The sequence below is a fragment of the Mastigoproctus giganteus genome, chromosome 4, assembly GCF_048544385.1.
Source record: "Mastigoproctus giganteus isolate SK-2022 chromosome 4, ASM4854438v1, whole genome shotgun sequence".
Lineage (NCBI taxonomy): Eukaryota > Metazoa > Arthropoda > Arachnida > Uropygi > Thelyphonidae > Mastigoproctus > Mastigoproctus giganteus.
The window spans coordinates 91812011-91832767 of record NC_143578.1 but is presented as its reverse complement, the minus strand read 5'-3'; the positions used below and the strand labels follow the sequence as shown (position 1 = coordinate 91832767).

The 20757-nt window shown below is 36.6% G+C and overlaps 1 protein-coding gene across 5 annotated transcripts in view; it reads left to right on the top strand.

Moving 5' to 3' along the window:
- LOC150086911 (uncharacterized) overlaps window positions 1-20757 on the top strand; it is a 320086-nt gene that overhangs the window by 255188 nt on the left and 44141 nt on the right. For all 5 annotated transcript variants that reach the window (XM_090372801.1, XM_090372802.1, XM_090372803.1 and 2 more), the window contains 3 exons: window positions 4793-4936; window positions 17917-18004; window positions 18101-18142. In XM_090372801.1, the coding sequence (XP_090228927.1) occupies window positions 4793-4936; window positions 17917-18004; window positions 18101-18142 (274 nt within the window). The remainder of the gene's footprint in view (window positions 1-4792; window positions 4937-17916; window positions 18005-18100; window positions 18143-20757) is intronic.

Here is a 20757-nt window from a genome sequence, read left to right as displayed (position 1 = left end):
GTGGGGAAAAGGTAACTTAGTTAATTTTAATCCTTCTAAAACTAAGTCCTGTCTTGTATCTCACAAAAAGGATTCTTCTGCTCCTATGCTCATCTTCAATAATACTCAGATTTGTAGACAAGATTAGTGTACAAGACAAATATCATTTCAACTGCATTTAAAAAAACTGGGTTTTTCTCTTCCACTCTTGCTGTTACTTTTCTTCCAAACAGCTACATCATGGAATATTCTTTCCACATCTGTGATGGTGCCCCCAAAACCTCTTGGGCTTCTAGATTCCATTCAAATATGGCCGTTCGGTTAATTAATGACCCATCCCTTACAAAGGCTCTCCACCTTTCTGTCTCATAGACTTTCTGTTTCTGCTGCATGCTTTACCCATAGACTCTTCCATGGGCACAGTTCTTCAAAATTCTTATTGACTTTTATAATTCTTCTCCCCCCCTCCATCTCAGTCTGAACACATGCCACAACCAGTCAGCATCCTTTTACTGCCCAAATTACAACTCATAGAACTAACTGTTCTTTCTCATTTATTCTCTCAACCTCTGTTGTCCAGAACAATCTCCTGAAAATTACTATCTAATGTCAACAAGTAGTTTCTCTCATCTCAATCTTCAACCCACATATGATGCTAAGTACTTCAAGTTTTAATACCTTTTATGTTTGAAGTTTTCATAAAAGATGGCATTTCTTAAACCCTGTACTCCAAAATTAATTCTTCTTTTACCCTCCTCCCTCACACAGAATTCATTATTGATCTGTCAGAAAATGATTTATCACCCACTTGCAGGCAAATTTAATGGAAAAAGTTTTTTAAACCATAGACATTTAAGACATTTGATTGGTTTTTATAAAAGCATGCACAATCAACAATCCTATGGTCTCATCTGCCTTTTTGCAATTGAGCAGCCAGTTTCCTTTGACCATTACTATATGTGACAGTTATTCTGTATCCTAAAATTTCTTCGTTAATGCTGGAATACAGTTAAATTCTCTTCGTTCTGACAACCTTAATATCTGAAAATTTATTTGTCAACTCTGCAAGTGTACAAAATACTACTATAGTTTGTATTGTAGTATCATGATTATAGAGTATACGGCATGTGGGCCACTGCATATATTGGAATGTAATTAAAGTTTAACTATCTGAATATTCCATGTATTCTGTTTGAAGGGGGAGGGGGCAACAACTCACACTGCCTTCTATGCTGTTAATCAGAAACTAAAGTATTTAAATTTTAAATCCATTTGCTAATACAAGAGGACTCCACTGATGATCACAAGTGTAAAAGCTAATGGCAAAAATAGAATAGCTTGCTTCACAAGATATTCTGTATATGTTTAAAATATACACTCAGTGATCACTGAATTATGACCACCTCATCTAATAGACTATGCTGCATAGCTGTCAGTATAAAAAGCTGAACAGATTCATATTCTAAAGCAGTGGTAATTTGCATCTGGTCGTGGAAGTTAAAGTGATAAAGTAGCAGTTATGGACATAGTAAAGATATCACGGAGTTTCAAAAGGGCAAGGTTGTAGGGGCTTGTACATTGGGTGCCTCCATATTGGAAATGGCAGGTCTTTTCAGTTGCTCTAGGACCACTGTGGTTAAGGTGTATTAAGAATGGTGTTGAATGAGTCAAACCATCTCCCACCAACAGAACTGTAAAGGAATACACAAGGTGGATGTTCATGGTGAGCGAAGGAGCAGTACATTGTATAGGCTCAACAATAGGTCACTGTGTGACAGTTGACATTGCAGTACAATATCCTAAATTACAATTCACTGCACACTCAGATGTATGCGGTTCCACAGGTAGGCAACCCAATAGATACCCTCACCACTGATCGTTGTTGATGGTTAATGGTGTCAACAAGACACTGGTTGGACAATGGAGGACTGGAAATGAGTGTACTGGTCAGTTGAGTCAAAATATTTGGTGCAACATACTGATGGGTGCCTTCATGTGCAGCTCAAGCAACACGAGTCCATGGTGTTCACTATCCAGACAGGTAGCAGTGGTTGCTTAATATTGGGCATGTTTAGTTAGCAAGAACTAGATCCCTAGTGCATATGGACCAATGTTTTGCTGGAGAGTTCTACCAGAAGCTCTTAGAAGAATGTGTACCTTGCCATGTTGTATTTTTTTCTCGGACAGAAACAGGACTGCCCATGATGATAATGCATTGTGTCATTAGGCCCGCACTGAGTGCAAGTGATTTGAGGAACACATGAAGATATCAGTCAGCTTGACTGGTCGCCAGACTCGGTCCAATTGTGAGCACCTATGGGATGTTTTGGAATGGGAAGTGAGGTATATAGACATTCAACCCTCATCTATTTCAACACTATGGAAAAGACATCTAGTGGAGTCAGTGGCAAATGGTGGCCCAACAGAGTATTAGGTAGGCGGTCATAATTCGGGTGAACACTGAGTGTATTTTGGTATTATTTTGATTGTCCATTGATTTCATTGGGTGTACATTGAATAGAAACATAGAAGCCATATCTGGAAATTTTAATTGAATGTTTCTTAGAGGATTTATTTTTAATGATATTGTTAGTGTTGCAAGATTTTCCCCCCCTCACCCCCATTTTTTAATTGATGTTACATTTTATGTAATACAATCCTGATTTGCATCTACAAGATGATCACTTGTATTTATGTTTATATTAAATATACAGGGTGTTTCTAAATGATTGTTGGGGTTTCCATGGCCTATAATTTTCTAACCAAAAACTTGTTGTTTTTGGTTAGATAAAATAAAACTGCTTACAAAAATGTAACTCAAAAAGTTTTATTGCCTATGGAATCAATACTGTAGAATGCTAAACAACTTCAACATGTGCACCTTTCATGGCACGTAAGATGTCCAAGCGATATTCAATTTCACTCCTGATGTTCTCCAGCATTTGCTGCGTAACTGTTTCGATTGCAGCAACAATTCTGAGCTTCAGTTCATCGAGGGAGGTCACAGGGGTCTTATACACAACGTCCTTCACATATCTCCACAGGAAGAAATCAAGCAGCATAAGATCAGGTGAGCATGGAGGCCACAGAATCGGTCTGCCATGCCCAGGAAAATGCATGTCAAGAAATTCTTCGACAATAAGAGCCCAATGCGGCGGTGCACCATCTTGCTTGAACACCACATTTGGCTGATGATTTTCCAAATGGGGTAACAGATACAGCTGTAGCATGTCCAGATAGGTCACCACTGTCTGTTTTTTTTTTTTTTTTCACAAAGAAAAAGGGCCCCGAAACTTCTGAACATGACAAAGCACACCAGACATTGAACTTTGGACTATCTCTTTCTAATTTTCAAATGGTGTGAGGGTTTTCTGATTCCCATATTCTGCAGTTATGACAATTTACCATTCCTAATACGTAAAACGTTGCTTCATCAGTAAATCTCAATCTCTGAAGGTAATTTTTCATCAGCTTCGATGTTTGACAAAATGTCTTGGGCAAATTGGAAACGGCGGGTTTTATCGTTTGACTTTAAAGCCTGCACAATCTGCAGTTGTGAACAACCCTCCAAACAGTCATTTGTGGTATACCTAACTGTTAAGAAGCTCGTCTAGTTGATTTTTGTGGGCTTTGAGAAAACGCTTCATGGATTCGATCAACATCTTCCTGCTCCTTTTTAGCGCAGAACACACCAGCCTCTTGAAATTGCTTTAGCCAACATCGAATAGCATTATCTGAAGGTGGATCTTTTCCATACTGAGTTCTGTAATGGCGTTGCATTGTGATAATGGACCTTGTTTCGAAAAACCAAAGTACACACATTGCCTTCTCTTGAACAGTTGCCATTTTGAAGTAATGCCATCAATTATCTCCCAGACATCAATGCAGCGAGTACAGCGTTGCCAAATAAAACTTTTTGAGTTACACTTTCATATTCCCTAAGGAGTTTTATTTTGTTGTTTCCGGTTTGAAAATTATAGACCACTGAAACCTCTACAATAATTTAGAATCGCCCTGTATAATTATAGTGTGTTTTTAAATTTTCATTTATTATTAGGAATGCAACTTTCTGTGGTATTATTCATAATAAATAAAGAGATACTTATGTATTAGCTTGTGAACTGAGTTTTTTTGATTCATAACAGTAATATTTTCCAAACATTAGGTAAAGATAGGTCCCAATGTGCATGTCCGAAACCTAATCTAATGTAATGTTTGCACAGTACCATTATGATGAAATTAAAGTGTGTGTTTACTCACTAATACACAAGTACCATTAAATCTTTAATTACATCTATTGTAATGTAAAATGGAAAAGAATAGTCATTCATGAAATAACAGCCCATGTATTCTTCTGCTGTGACTTCCACATGCATTTTAAGTCCACACATTTTCATTTGGCGTTTTTATTGAACCTGTGATTGGTAGCATTTATCCATGTATACATTAAAATTAACAAAAACATTAGAATGTATTGAGAGATGGTAGCACTCTAAGTGGCTCATACTTTCAAACTGGTCCTTTGAAGCATATGCTTAGGATGAAAGTAACAGTTAATCTTAGGCTAGTGTAAGTTTAGGAGTCTAATTAAACATTGCTTAATGAATGAAATTGTTATTTATATATATATTTCATCCCCTCCCCCAGAATGATGATCAGAATAAAACATAAAACTTTATGGCTTTGAAAAATTAACATATTGTTAAGAATATAATATCCTTAAAAAGTTTTGAATTTAACTCTTTTTGTGATATCAATATTATTTCACATACTACTACTAAAAGTAAAAATTTCTAATATTTTTTTTGATTAGGAAGAAGCTTTAGCAAAATTAGAACTGGAGTATGAAATTCAAAGTAAGATTAGTAGTGCAGCCCATAAGTTAGCCAGTGAAGTGAATGCCAGAAAGAGTGTACGTAAGCAGAGGAAACTGTCCTATCAACAATCAATTTCTAAGGTACAGGTATAATTTTATTTTGCTCATTATAAATTGGCATATTTTTGCTTTTTCTATTAATAAGTTCTTGAATTTATATTCTATTATTGCATAATAATGAGGCTAGGAATCTCCATTTTGAAATATGGAGATTATTGGCACTTTAACAGCCTAAAAATAATATCAGCAATTAATTATTTTACCCACAATATAAACATGCATCTTTTATAATCCATTTTAAAAATTAAAAACGTCACATGCCCATAGTTAAAAGTATCCCTATTTAAAACTGTCTGAAGCATAACCTAATGGGAGATGTGGAACAATTACTTGAAAAACAAAAATTACAGAAATTGCCACCAGGGAAAAAATTACTGTGAATGATTAACTTGATACATGATCTGTGAAATTGTGCATACTGCAAGTTAAGAAACACTGTGGAATGATTATCATCAGGCATATTAGTAAGACAAAAGTACAATACTCTGTTGTTAGTGGCAATATTAAATTTTGTAATTTATACTCAATATTGTAATTTGATGATGTGGTTGCAAAGCAATTGGATGCAAAAAATAATTTTGATATCATATACTTGGATTTCAGGAAAGCTTTTGACACTGTTGTGCATCTGTACAAATTGGAGCAGTATGGTATTAAGGGCAAGTTGCTACAATGGATAAAAGGGTGGTTGAGTAGGAGAAGACAGAGTGGTAATCAATGGATGCTGCTCTTTGTGGACTAATGTTATTAGTGGAGTTGCAGGGTTTGGTATTGGGCCCACTGTTGTTTTTTATATTTATCAATGATATTGATGAAGGCGTATCAAGCTTAATGTTGCAGATTGCATAAAGGTTGGCAGGGTTGTTAATGACAGTAATGGCAGTTTGTTTGTTTGTTATTTGGTTTTTAGGAGCATTAGCAACTAAGGCCATATTGCTCCGGGATATGCGGTGGTCATTCCTTGACCTTTCCGCATCCTCCGTATTTGGTGGTGACGGGCTCGAACCCCGGTCTAATCAAGAAGCGTGTGCTACGCACTGCTGCTCCTTCCCACCTGGCTACGATCAAGAAGCGTGTGCTACGCACTGCTGCTCCTTCCCACCTGGCTACGGAGGCACCTAGTAGTAGTAGTAATGGCAGTGTGCTACTGCAAAAGGATCTAGAAAAGTTGGGCAGATGGGCTGAGAAGTGGCAACTGAAGTTTAACATTGACAAATGCAAAGTGCTGCATATGGGAAGAAGTAACCCTAGAGAAACATACCAACTGTACGACTTTCTCAAATGATGTTGACAAAGCAATACAGGATGTGACGTCAAGTTGAATATGGTAGTTAATGATTAGCACCAAGGAATGCTTCTTCAGGACTGCTTAGATTTTGGCGATGGGCAGAAAAGCAGCAGCTATGTTTAAATGTAGCAAGGTGTACATTTACACTTGGGAATTAACAAATAGCTTTGATGTTGTTTTAATTAACATAAGCAGCTTTGATGCTGCTGAATTAAAAATGATACAGGAAGGGATTTGGGAATTATGATACAGTTGGACATTAACTTCTCTGAGAAATGTAAACAGGCAGCAAAGAAGGCTCATGTTCTCTTATCAATGATTTATCAAACATTTGCTTGTAGTGAGAGAGAGAGAGAGAGGTCATAATCCCATTCATTGCATAAGGCAGTTGTAAGACCAGGACTACTGTGTTCAGGTATGGAAACTTTGCTTAAAAAAAACATTGAATGTCTTGAAAGGGTTCTATTTGTGCACAGGTGAGAGCAAATGTCATTTCGGTTATACAGTATGAACTCCTTCATGAGCAGCAGTTGCAAGATTATTGCTTACAGTGGAGTTTGTGTGGGTAGAATGAGAAAAACCTTTCCCAATGCTGTAAGATAGGAAGGATATCTGGCATATCTTGCTGTACTGGTTATGCCTTCTGATTCCACTACCAGTACAACACTGTCCGTGGATCTTTCCACAACTGCAGTAGCAATATCTTATGGAATTTAACACTCAAAACCACTTCCTGAATTTATTAGAAGATTATGCAAGTATTTCATGCCTAGACTTCTCTTCTCGAACTGCACAACCATTTTTCTGATAGCATGTAATGTCATAGAGCCCTTTGCTGGCATTCGCGAAGCTTGGAATCCTGAATTGCTACTGTTTCATCACTTTCATTCTGATGAGTTTCTCAATATTATACTCTGGCAGCATTTCTCATTTGGTGGTTTGCACTAAAAATTCTATGATGTCTTCAATTTTTATAATTTTTTTTAATAAAAAAAAGATTAGTTCAAAATGTATACTCCATGTAAATCCAAATGACCAATTAGTATATGTTATTAAAGACAATAACATAATGCATGATGAATTTAGAATCTGATGTAGCTCAAAATTTGTGAATTTAGAGATAGATGGCACTAACTCTACTTACATAACCCTGAAAAATTTTGTTTGCTTTATCAATGATATATGGGTTTTCTCCGCTTATGTAACACTCATAATGGATCGTTGGTTGAAGATTGGAAACATAAGGAAAAACAACAGTTTCAACATTGTTTTTGAAAAAACATGTTTTTCAACATTTCCCGCAAATTCAACTCAAGGCAACCAAGCAATTAGTAAAATGCGTTCAAATGATCATTAAAAAGAGGAAATATAATGAAGATGAGTATCCCTGCCAACAGTGTATTGTTTGTGGAGAAGTGCTTGCAATTAGCAGCTTGAAACTCTTTTGTCTTGACATTACAGTGAAAACTATGATGATAAGCCTATTAATTTTTTAAATGGAAATCACGAGAATTAAAACACAACATTGATTCATATATTTCTCTCAGTAATCAAGAAAGCAAAAAAGTGATTCAAGCTTCATGTTTAGTAAGTTACCAAATTGCAAAGGCTGGGGAAGCTCATACTATTGCAAAAGAATTGATTTTACCATGTGCAAAAGCAATTGTCAAGTGTATTTGGAGATGATATTCTTCTATAATAACACAATGTCTCACTGAATATATGATACACCTGATGATGCTGAATCAGTTATTGTAGAAAGAGTTGAAAAACCATTGACGTTTCTAATCTAGCAGTTTTATTTGTTTTTATAAGGTACCCGAATGATGGTAAAGTGGCGGAAAATATGCTGCTTTGTTGCCTTTTAATCACATACAACTGGTGAAGATATTTTTAATCTAATTATTCATATTTTGAAGAAAAACAAATAAATTGGTCCTTTTATTGTGGGATTTGCACAGATGGAGCAAAATTAATGACAGGAAAATTTGTAGGCTTAGTTACTCTTGTAAAAAAATATTAATGCAAATATATTGTAGCATGTATAGGCATGCTTTGGCATAGAGACAAATGGCACAACAACCGAAAAGTGTGTTAGATGATGCTGTCAAATTAGTTAATTTTATAAAATCAAGACCAACTAACTCCCAACAATTTTACTACTTTATGTAAAGAAATGTGCAGTGAGCATGTTACACTTTTAACACAGATGTAAGGTGGCTTTCCCATGGCAAAGTAATCACTTTCAGACATGAGTTAGTAGTTTTATTCACCAATCATCCTTTTCACCTTAGTGGGTGTACAACAGATAACTCATGGCTACAAAGATTAGCATATATCTTTTCAAAAATAAATGAACTTAATCTATCATTACAAGGTTGAAAGTGTGATTAAGAAATCAGAACAACATATTATATAATTTTTTGACAGAAAATTGTCAAGAAAGATATAATAATCATCTCAAATTTTTAGAAGTGACTTTTAGAGAATATTTTTCTCAAATTTCTAATAAATTAAATTGGATTCATAATCCATATGATGAGTACATGTTGTTGGCTGATGACTTAACTATGGATAAAAAAGAAAATTTTATAGATATTTCAACTGATTTTGGAGTGCAAATATTAATAAAAACCTTATCAATTTTTGGTTCAGATTAAAAAATTAATATCCATCACTTAGTGAACAAAGCTTGTAAAATCCTCTTGCTATTTTCCACTACATTAGCAAGCTTATATAGCGTCAGCAAAAAAAAAAAAAAAAAACCCCCTTATTTCACCCATCCACTCGCTCCAAATGTTTGTCACGTTCTGCCTTGATTCTATTTAAGCTATCAACTTCTATGACAGATGGAAGTTTGTTCCACCAATCAACCACCCGCTGGCTAAAGGCAAACTTCCGCACATCTATTCCACAACCGTCTTTCCTTGATTTGAATTTATGTCCTCTCAGGCGATTATTCTGAGCAAGAGGAAGAATCCCATCCACATTGAGCATGCTCAAACCATTCAAGGCTTTATACACCTCAATCAGATCACCTCGCATGTGCCTAGTCTCCAAACACTGTAATTTGCAAAACTTAAGCCTTTCTTCGTAACAGCAACCCTTTGTTCCATTCACTAATCTTTTTGCCCTTCTCTGTACTCTTTCCAACAACTCTACATCATTCTTAAAATGAGGCCTCCAGACCTGACCATTGCCTTATACAATGGGATAACCACCTCCTTATCCCTGCTAGAAAAATTCCTGTATATCATTGACAACACACCATGAGCTACTCTTGCAGACCATCTGCACTGCTCAGAAAACTTCATATCTGTCTGCACAATTACCCCCAGATCCTTTTCATTCTCTACCACTGTCGGTGTGGTACCACAGAGTTGATACGTTACTCTGGGATTATTGCTTCCCATATGTAGTACTTTACATTTGTCAATGTTAAACCTCATTTGCCACCTCTCAGCCCATCTGCTCAACTTTTCTAGATCCTGTTGCAGCAGTGTACTGTCATTAGTGTCATCTGCAAACTTGGACATTAAGCCTGATATACCATCATCAGTATCATTTATAAATACAGAAAACAACAGTGGACCCCACTAATAACATTAGTCCAGTTAAGAGCAGTGTCCATTGATTACCACTCTCTGTCTTCTCCCACTCAACCATCCCTTTATCCATAGCAGCAATTTTCCTCCAATGCCACACTACTTCAACTTGTGCAACAGTATCAAAGGCTTTACTAAGATCCAAATATGTGATATCAAAGTTATTCTCTGCATCCAGTTCCTTTGTGACAACATCATAGTATCCAATCAAATTAGTCAGACGAGACTTCCCCTTAACAAACCCATGCTGTGTCCGAGCTATAACTGAAGTCTTGTCTAGATGATCCTTCTTTAACCAGTGCCTCCATTAATTTCCCTGAAACAGAAGTTAAACTAACAGGTCTGTAATTACTTGTGTCTCCCTTTGATCCTCCTTTGTGGATTGGGGTCACATTTGCATATCTCCAGTTCATAGTCCAGGGAATATCTCATAATTATGGCTAAGGGTTTGCTTACTTCTTTTGCTGCCTCCTTTAATATAACTGGATAGATTCCATCCACCCCAGGTGCCTTTCTTGCGTTTATTTTCAACAATTTCTCCTCCACTTTACTCTCAGTTATTACAAGATTATCTAGCTTACTGCCAGAGTTGAATACGCCTCTGGCATTCCCCTCCCTGAATAACTCCTCATGTGTGAATGTTGACGAAAAATATTCATTTAGTTTGTTAGCTACCTGAGCAGGATCATCAGCAGTTGAACTATCAATATCAAGTGGACCAATCTGATTCATCCCCTTCCTCCTAGAGTTTACATAAGTAAAGAACTCTTTGCTGTTTTTCTTTGCGTCCTTTGCCAAAGATTTCTCGTAATCTGTCTTCGCCTGCCTATCCTCCTTTGTAACTTCATTTCAGACCAGCTTATATTTATCATAGGCTTCTGTGTCACATGTTAATTTATATGTATCCCATGCATTTTTCTTCTGTCACATGTCTAATTAGTTCATCTGACATCCATTTGGGGCTAAATCTTGAACAATATTTCTTTGTTGGTATGAAAAGCCTAGTAGCTTCCAAGATTAATTCTTTGAATGCTTCCCATTTTGAATTTGCTGTTGGTAACATCATCAGTTGGTCCCCACTGTATAGAATTTAAATACTGTCTCAGGCCGCCGTAGTCACCTCTTTGAGAAATCCCATTTCAGCCCACTGTGATCACTGTCACCTAGTGGTTCGTTTATCTGGAGATTCTTGATGCATGAAGAATCACTATTGATGATCAGATCAAGAGTATTACTCCCTGTAGTTGCCTCCCGAACATGCTGCTGCTGTAGGAAACAGTCATCCAATAAATCCACAAAAGCCTTGCTAGTGTGTGAGTTACCAACCCACAAATTCTAGTCAATATCCGGGGAATTAAAATTCCCCATTATAAGACACTCTAATTTACTGGCCCACTCTATTTCTCTGCACAATTTCTCATTATACTCATCAGATTCATTAGGCCTATAACACACACCTACTCTCTTTTTTTTTTTTTTTCCCAGTGCTTGTGTCACACCAAACAGACTCAACATTGCATTGTCCACCCATATAAGTGCAAGAGAGGGCATTTTCAACTTTTACCTCTTTAAAATCTAAATACTGCAACAATGATGCAGAACCAGATTCAAGACTTTGTCTTCTATTGAACCAAATATTGCTACACTTTATTCAATTAAACAAGACCGGATGCATCATTAAGTTTATTATATATTTGGCTTTCTATTAATATTATGTTTTGCATTCTTCACAATTATTGTAACTTATAATATTACATGTAATATTTTGAATTTGTGAAATATATATTTATAATTCTTTAAAAAAAAAAAAAAAAAAAAAGGACCCATTGTTACATATTGGTAATTATTATTTTATATTAAAGTTCCAAATTTTTGCAGTGAAATTAAGCAATTTTTTAGAAAGAAACCATAGTTATTTTAAGGTTGGTTAGTGGTTAGATCCATACATTTATAAGAATGCTAAATGGCTTAATAGAGGGTTGTTTTATTGAAAACCTTGCTTGTTAGTTATCATTATAATCATTGACAAGAATGTGCTGTAAATAGAAGTGAAACTGTGAAGAAATCAAAATATAAACATTTAGCAATTGAAATCCAGATGATGGGGATTAAAATTTGTGCTGTTACAGAATAGTTGGAAAACTGCCTACCTGAGTTTTATACTAAGTATGCAGCACACTTGAACACATTTTCAAATCCTGATTAAACTTGTATTATGACATCTTTAAAGTGAATATTATATATTTCTAGTTGTAACTGTATTAATATTGTAAAATAAATAATTTTTGATTATACCCACACGGAGTGGACAGAAATCATGGAATACCTACCTAGTAATGGGTAGGCCCACCTTTCACCCTGATAAGGGCAGTCACATGACGAGCATTGAGTCCACTAGTTCACGAAAGCGTTCTACAGGTATTTCCATCCATGCTTGCTGCACTGCTGTCCATAATTCTGTCACACTCCTGGGTGGAGGATCTAAAACTCAAACAGACCATTCCATGGTGGTAAAATCTTTGAACCATGTTCTAGTCACCATGGCTCTGTGGGGGCACAATGACCATGAAGGGATGCAGATGGTCTGCAAGGGTGGACATGTAACCTGGACCGTTCAGAGATGCATCTAGATGTACCAGAGATCCCAACTTGTGCCAGTTGAACACACCCCAGACCATTACCGACCATCTACCTGCCTGAACAGTTCTTTGTTGACATGACAGATGCATAGCTTCATGCAGTTTCCACCAGATACGCACCTTGCACCTTCCTGTCCGCTTGAAATAATTGGAAACGGGACTCATCAGACCAGGAGATCAGTCTCCAATCACCGAAGCTCCAGTGCTGATGTTGTTTTGCCCAATTGAGGCATAGAATCCTGTGTCATGGTGTTAGCAATGAGACTCTGGTGGGTCAGTGGCTCCCGTAACCTATTGCAGCTAATGATTGCCTGATAGTCTTGGTGGAAACGTTTCTGGCACCTCCATCATTGAAGTCGGCAGTGATTTGCACCACTGTCGCTCTCCGGTTGGCTGAAACAATGTGAGACAGACGTTGATGGCCACATTCATCCACCACCTTTCTCTGCCCACAGTGAGATGTTAAACCGGAAATGGGGTGTTCCCAATACACCCAATACACAGGGATAGTGCAATTTCTGTACTACCTCCACAATAGAGTGATCCATGCATTGAGCACCCACTATCATCCCTCTTTTAAAGTTGGTTAACTCACAACATTTATCCATACCGACATCGAATCACTGTCTGCCTATATACCTGCCAAGCGGTGGGGTTTATCCACTAGTCAAGGGTGACAGCATCGCATTGCCCAGGAACTCTGTCCTTTTAGTGTAAAATGGACATTATAAAATAGTAAATCCTCAAAGCAATTTCATTATCAACCAGTCATGATCCAATGGTTAGTGTGCCTGGTTAATTACGATTTTTGCTGCTGAAAATTTGGTTGCACTTAATTCAGTATGTAACATGAATATATAAACCTTTCTGGTTACTACCATCTTGAGAATAAATGGAAATATATTTATTTATTCATAATTAGTAAAATCTGGATGTTCAAGCAATATAGCATAAATGCTTATTGGGGGAAAGGACCAAAGGATGAAAGTGCCTTTTCTTCCATTATGAAGAAGAATTTGATACTATAAATTCCATTCATATGAATTTTATCTGAAATTTTGCAATTGCACCTTCTGAAAGTAAAATAAATGAGAATGAAACTTGGAGCATTCACATTTCAACACTTCCTTGTACTGTACATTTGTCTAAAATATAGTACAAAATTTTGGAAAATTATTGGTGCTTTTACAGAGTATAGGTAACTCTCGTATACACTGTGTTATATGAGACTAAGAACCAGTACAAGGTAATTCTCGTATACACTGTGTTATATGAGACTAAGAACCAGTACAAAAAAGGGGGTTATGTTCCAAAAGCTAACAAAAATAGGCCTTTTTTTTTTTTTTTGGAGCATTAGCAACTAAGGCCATATTGCTCTGGGGATATGCGGTAGTCACGGGCTCAAACCTTGGTCTAATCAAGAAGCATGTGCTATGCACTTCTGCTCCTGCCCACAGAAGCACCTATAACTCGCAGCACAATTCCGACATCTCCCTCACCTTCTCTGCTTATAATAAACTAGGTTCCCTATTTAATTCTTATAAAGATACACACAAATATCCCATCAACGATCTCAATAATATAATATATCTCATAAAATGCCAACCAAACAGTGACACCTGTTACATCGGCAGCACTACCACCAAATTCGGTTCCTCCACAACTTGCAATACCCGCACATACTACCACTTCAACAGTTTCAGGACAAGTCAGTCCTGCACTGAGTTAACAACCCATGCCCAAACCCACAACCACACTCCCCTTGTTGACTCTGCCATCACTATTATTAAACTTAGATCAAGCTACAGAATCCTTCAATATGAAGCCCTCGCCATCGAATGGTACCGACAGCATTCCGATCTCAACATAATTAACGCTAAACTTCCCTGGAACCTCTCGCGGCTAAAGTTCCCACATGTCAAAAAGAGCATCATGAGAGTATAGATAAACTTTAAATACAACACTCGCTCACTTCTCTTCCATTTGCCAACTGATGACGGTTTATTCAACGAAAGTCCCTCGTAACGACTATTGGCACCACCGGTCTTCTCTTTTTTTCATTTGCGTCCTTCAGCCTTTTTATGACAACCAAGGATTAGAGATCTGCACTTCTACTTCCTTGCACTCATTTTAAAATCTGTTTTAAATATTTTTACCCCATTGCACTTAATTCAGTATGTAACATGAATATATAAACCTTTCTGGTTACTACCATCTTGAGAATAAATGGAAATATATTTATTTATTCATAAATAAATTCATGTGTAGTTCTTTTTAATGCTTCTTCCAACCTAAATTTAGCCACCATCTACCAATAAATTTATTGCAGATTTATACAAGGTGAGTACCGTTTTTTAAGCATTTGCTATTCATTTTTTTATTTGGCTCAATTAAAAGATTTGTTGAGCCATCCCAATGGATATCTAGCAGTGCTCATCTGTCTGTCCACACAACTTGACTCTCAGTGCATGGATTTTCATTAAATTTTATGTTGGGCTGTTTTAAAAATATTTTTCAAGCCTTCCAAAATTCCATTAATATCAAACCAATAACTTATCTGAAATGTAGGGCCAATGTGACCCTTTTTGAGTACATTATTGTGTACATAATTATTTATTATTATTTTTTTTTAACTGTGTGAGTGAGGCTTTGCATGCACGCAATGTGTGCTGTTATGTGTCATTAAGCTTTTGATGTACACAAACCAAAAAATTATTATTTTTTGGTTTGTGTACATCAAAAGCCTAAAAATAACAATAAATAAAACATAATAATGTAACTACAGATGTGCAATTGTATCGGTTCTGCTACTTTTATACAGGCAACCCCCCTGTATAACATGGTTTCGCTCTCTTCGGTAATCCTCGCATAACACAGTATTTTTGAGCTTTTGTGCTGGGAAACTCTGCTATTATATTAGATGTAATTTTCAATGTTTCTATTCTTGTTTGTGAATCCCTGCTGTTGACTCACTAGTTGTTATCGCCTTCATGATATTTTTCTAAAGCACATTTCTGGGGTCGCTACCATAAAACAATTTCCAGTTTATTGGTCTTTTCTGTTGTGTAATCAATTATAAACAGGTAGTAAACTCTATCTTCTTGCATTTGCCATAGTACTGATAGCTAGAATTGTGTGGGTTTTCACATTATTATGGTGAAATGTGTGTCCCCTTCCATGAAATATTCAATCATATAAAAAACATAAATAAATACTCAGAAACTCATTACTCCATATCTCACTTGTGCATGCCATGTTCTTTGTTATTAATTGCTTATCATTTTTACTGTTTTAAATTTTAAAACAAACAAAAAAAAAAAAAGGTCAGTGAACAGAAATATCAATTAGTGTGTACGTATTACAGTATGTAAGTGTAAATTTATTTTTATTATGCTAACTGGAAAATATTCTCCCAATTTTCACGTATCATTTAAAGCGGGGGGTCCACTGTATTTTGTTGGGAGATCCCTGGGTTAGGTTCTGTGCTATTGCACTTTTGCTTGTTTGAGACCATAAAAAATTGGGACTTCCAAGAGTGCAGAAGGTACGCGAAATCTAGATGCTGCAGAAGAGATTGTGCTTAGCAGTGACGAAGAGGAAGAAAATTAAATGAATGTACATTATCTAATATATAAGTATCACAGTTTGTAAAGTAAATAGCAATAACTGAACAAATGTTCAGTTATTGCTATTTAAGTTACTACTATTATAAAAATTAAGTTTCCGATAGTTATAGGTGCCTCTGTGGGCAGGAGCAGCAGTGCATAGCATACGCTTCTTGATTAGACCAAGGTTCGAGCCTGTGACCACCGCATATCCCCAGAGCAATATGGCCTTAGTTGCTAATGATCCTAAAAAAAAAAAAGGGCCTATTTTTGTTAGCTTTTGGAACATAACCCCCTTTTTGTACTGGTTCTTGGTCCCATATAACACGGTGTAATACGAAACACGGTTTCGCATTACAAGAGATTTTGTAGGAACCAAACTACTGTGTTATACGAGAGTTACCTATACTCTGTAAAAGCACCAATAATTTTCCAAAATTTTGTACTATATTTTAGACAAATGTACAGTACAAGGAAGTGTTGAAATGTGAATGCTCCAAGTTTCATTCTCATTTATTTTACTTTCAGAAGGTGCAATTGCAAAATTTCAGATAAAATTCATATGAATGGAATTTATAGTATCAAATTCTTCTTCATAATGGAAGAAAAGGCACTTTCATCCTTTGGTCCTTTCCCCCAATAAGTATTTATGCTATATTGCTTGAACATCCAGATTTTACTAATTATGAATAAATAAATTATTTCCATTTATTCTCAAGATGGTAGTAACCAGAAAGGTTTATATATTCATGTTACATACTGAATTAAGTGCAACCAAATTTTCAGCAGCAAAAATCGTAATTAACCAGGCACACTAACCATTGGATCATGGCTGGTTGATAATGAAATTGCTTTGAAGATTTACTATTTTATAATGTCCATTTTACACTGAAAGGACAGAGTTCCTGGGGCAATGCGATGCTGTCACCCTTTCACTAGTGGATGAACCCCACCGCTTGGCAGGTATATAGGTAGACAGTAATTCGATGTCGGTATGGATAAATGTTGTGAGTTAACCAACTTTAAAAGAGGGATGATAGTGGGTGCTCAATGCATGGATCATTCTATTGTGTGGAGGTAGTACAGAAATTGCACTATCCCTGTTCGACAGTATCAAAAGTGGATCGGGAACACCCCATTTCCGGAATAACATCTCACTGTGGGCAGACAAAGGTGGTGGATGAATGTGGCCATCAACGTCTGTCTCACATTGTTTCAGCCAACCGGAGAGCGGCAGTGGTGCAAATCAATGATGGAGGTGCCAGAAACGTTTGCACCAAGACCATCAGGCAATCATTATCTGCAATAGGTTAAGGGAGCCACTGACCCTCCAGAGTCCTATTGCTAACACCATGACGCAGGATTGTATGCCTCAACTGGGCAAAAGAACATCAGCACTGGAGCTTCGGTGATTGGAGACTGATCTCCTGGTCTGATGAGTCCCGTTTCCATTTATTTCAAGCGGACAGGAAGGTGCATATCTGGTGGAAACTGCATGAAGCTATGCACCTGTCATGTCAACAAAGAACTGTTCAGGCAGGTAGACGGTCGGTAATGGTCTGGGGCGTGTTCAACTGGCACATCTAGATCCTGGGGGGGGGGATAGTGTTTTCCCTAAAATTATTCCAAGGTTCCTAGCTCACATAACATTCAAACAGGCCCATGACAATACACAATGGTATTAGTATGGCTTAAGTTGTCGATTTGCCTACAAAACCAACAATTGCAGAACGTTATCTGACTTTTTCCCCCCTCAGAAGTCCATGTCATTAAAGAAAAGTGACCTTTTTTTTATCACATTTTTGTTTTCTCTAAAGTTGTTAATTTTAAAATTTGTATCTCAGCTTGTTTGTTTATATTCTAGTTAAAAGGTATAGAAGAAAAGCTATCAACATTGAGAAAACAGATGGAAATAGCACAGAAAAAAACTACTAGGAGGCCTTCTGATGATGGTATTATTTTTCTATTCTCTTTAAATAGAAAACTAAATTTCAGTTTATTTAAAAAAAAATTTTGTATTAAATGCTTATGAGTTTTTCCTTCTGCAGATCCTAGTGAAGACAGCATTAGTCATTCTACAGATGATAGTGGTAAGTTCATTTTAGACCTTGTGCATAAAACTAATTTAAATATATCATTTGTGGTCATTAAGAGTTTATAATATATTGTATGATTATGAATAAGACAGTTGTGCATGGATCACTGATCCATGCACAACATGGATCAAAACATGGAATATGTTTTGTTTACAGATATAGCCTTGGGTTTGGTGGCAGGGCATCTCACTACACGAAGTTTCATTCCAGTGAATGTGTCTGGGTGTAGAGATTGCCAGACATTGTTTCCTGCCAGAGTGTATTGTGAAGTCTGATAGTATGGAACTGTTTCAGTACTACAGAAACAGGTCCTGTCATTATCAGTACCACAGTGTCTTATGTCATGCAGTGAGAGCTGTAAAGGACTGGTTTAGGGATAATGACACTGAAAAGTTGGGCTGACCAGCTCAGAGCTCAAACCCACAAAATACCTCTGGTACAAATTGGAGTGCCAGATTGGCTGCAGCCAAAATGGCCCTCCAAAGTTGGCTCTGGCAGTTACTTTGCAGGAAAAGTGGAGGCAAATCTGAACAACACTTAATGAGAAGCGAGTAGGCATAGGCCAAAAATATTACTATTGTTTATTCAGTTTTTGAATTAAAAACCATTATTGCAGATATCTTTGAGCGTCTGAATACTTTTGGTCATATATCATGTAAGGTAGGATTGAAAAGTTCCAGGACTGAATTTTTATTGAAACAAATATAATATTTACAGATAATTGCACACTAAATTTTTTGAAATGATGACTGGCTTTTCACATTTTTTTTTTTCATTGGTTACATAATTGCAAAAAAAAGCGATGCTAATATAAAAAATTATCCTCTTCCACCTTTTTAACACAAATCCAGGTGCATGGTGTCTTTGAGATGCCAGAGACCGTGTAGTGTATGGGAAAAAAATCAGAGCTAAGAAACTGAAGTTGAGATACATACTGGCAAATCTTCACAGACAAATTCTTTTAAGAACACCTAACTATACTTTTAACAATATCTCACACAGTGTTTCTCCTCTTCTCCCACTAATTCTATATTTCTAACAGATGCAGGGAAAGAGACGCACTAGAGTCTAAATTTTCTAACACCCAGATTTGCATGCTTTCTCAAGGGCCCCAATAGTATACTGTGAGGCTGTAATAAAGAAGTGGGGTATGAAAAGCTGCTTTCTTTCAGCTGCTACAGCTTGTGAGTTCCTGGTTTTCCCAATCTTGTGAATACACTGTGCCAGGGAAATTTTTTTACCTGTTAAATCCAAATGCCATTAAATCAGGGGTTTACTGATTTATAGTGCCTTTATTGGATGTGCATTTGATCTTGTACTAGAATTTCAAGAAAAACTATTATAAACTTCTTCTGAAAACTGGTGTCAAGATGAAATATCCACTACTAATTAAAAACAGTGTTGATTAGTTGGTTTTGGTTTTATTCAAAGTAATCACCATTTGAGTGAATGCACTTATTACACCATTCTAAAAATTACTGAAAAGAGTCAGTAAAGGCATTCAGTGGTTATATTTTTCTTTATGTCCTCACCATCCTGAAATCTTGTTACTTTGAGGGTAGTTTTCACCTTTGGAAAGAGGAAGGTGTCTGCTAGATTGGGAGAGTAGGGTGGGTTGATCTGTGCAATGCCATTTTTTGTCAGAAGTGTCTTCTCAACAAATGTAGAATGGGTGGAGCATTGTTCTGTGACAAGAACTAGCTGCCTTTTTCTTGAAATTGCGGCCTCATGTGGGAAATGCATTTCAATTGTCTTTGAAGCACCTGTGTGTAAAACAGAACATTGACCCCCCCCCAATTCTTTGTGATTCACACCATTGTCAAAACACATGTTCTTGTTTATACTCTGGCACGACCACCAGGTCAGTGGAGTTTACAATAAATCAATCAGTACCAATAATCATATTTAGCAGTCATGGGCTTGAACCCCTGTCCATTCAAAGAGCATGTACTACTGCACTTGTGTTCCTGACCACTCGACTATCATCAGCATTGTTTTTTTTTTTTTTTGGGCCTTGGTGATTATTCATCTCTGGGTCATATTGAAACACCCAATGCTCATTTCTAGTGACAATACAATTGAGGAAGTTAGGATTGTCTTGAAAAGTCTTCATTGCTTCTGCTCATCCATGAGGTTGTTCTGCACCAATTTTGCAAAGACCTTTATTCATATCCAAACTATCAGCCATCATTCTGAGGGTCAAACAACAATTTCCTGAGCTTTTGCATTTCTGTCCTCATTTTGAGAGATTGATGAATGCCCACTCCTTGGGTCATTGCAAATATTTCTGTTGCAGATTTTCCCAGTTTAAAGTAAAATTTGATATTTGTTGCTCCATTGCAAAATCATGACATGGAACATTAATGCTACTAACAAAACTGGTTGTTACAACCTGTAAGCCTGCTGGATGATCTCTTTACTACCAGTCTTGATCTGGTTATCAGCAGTGATCATTCGTGTATTAAGAATTTGCAGATAAAGGAACCACTAGGTGGCAGTGATCACAGTGTACTGATGTGGGATTTACTTAAAGATTTAATTACCATCAGGAAAGGAAAGGGTTTTTGCTTCTGTAAAGGTGAGTACAGTGGTCTCCGACAGTTTTTAAA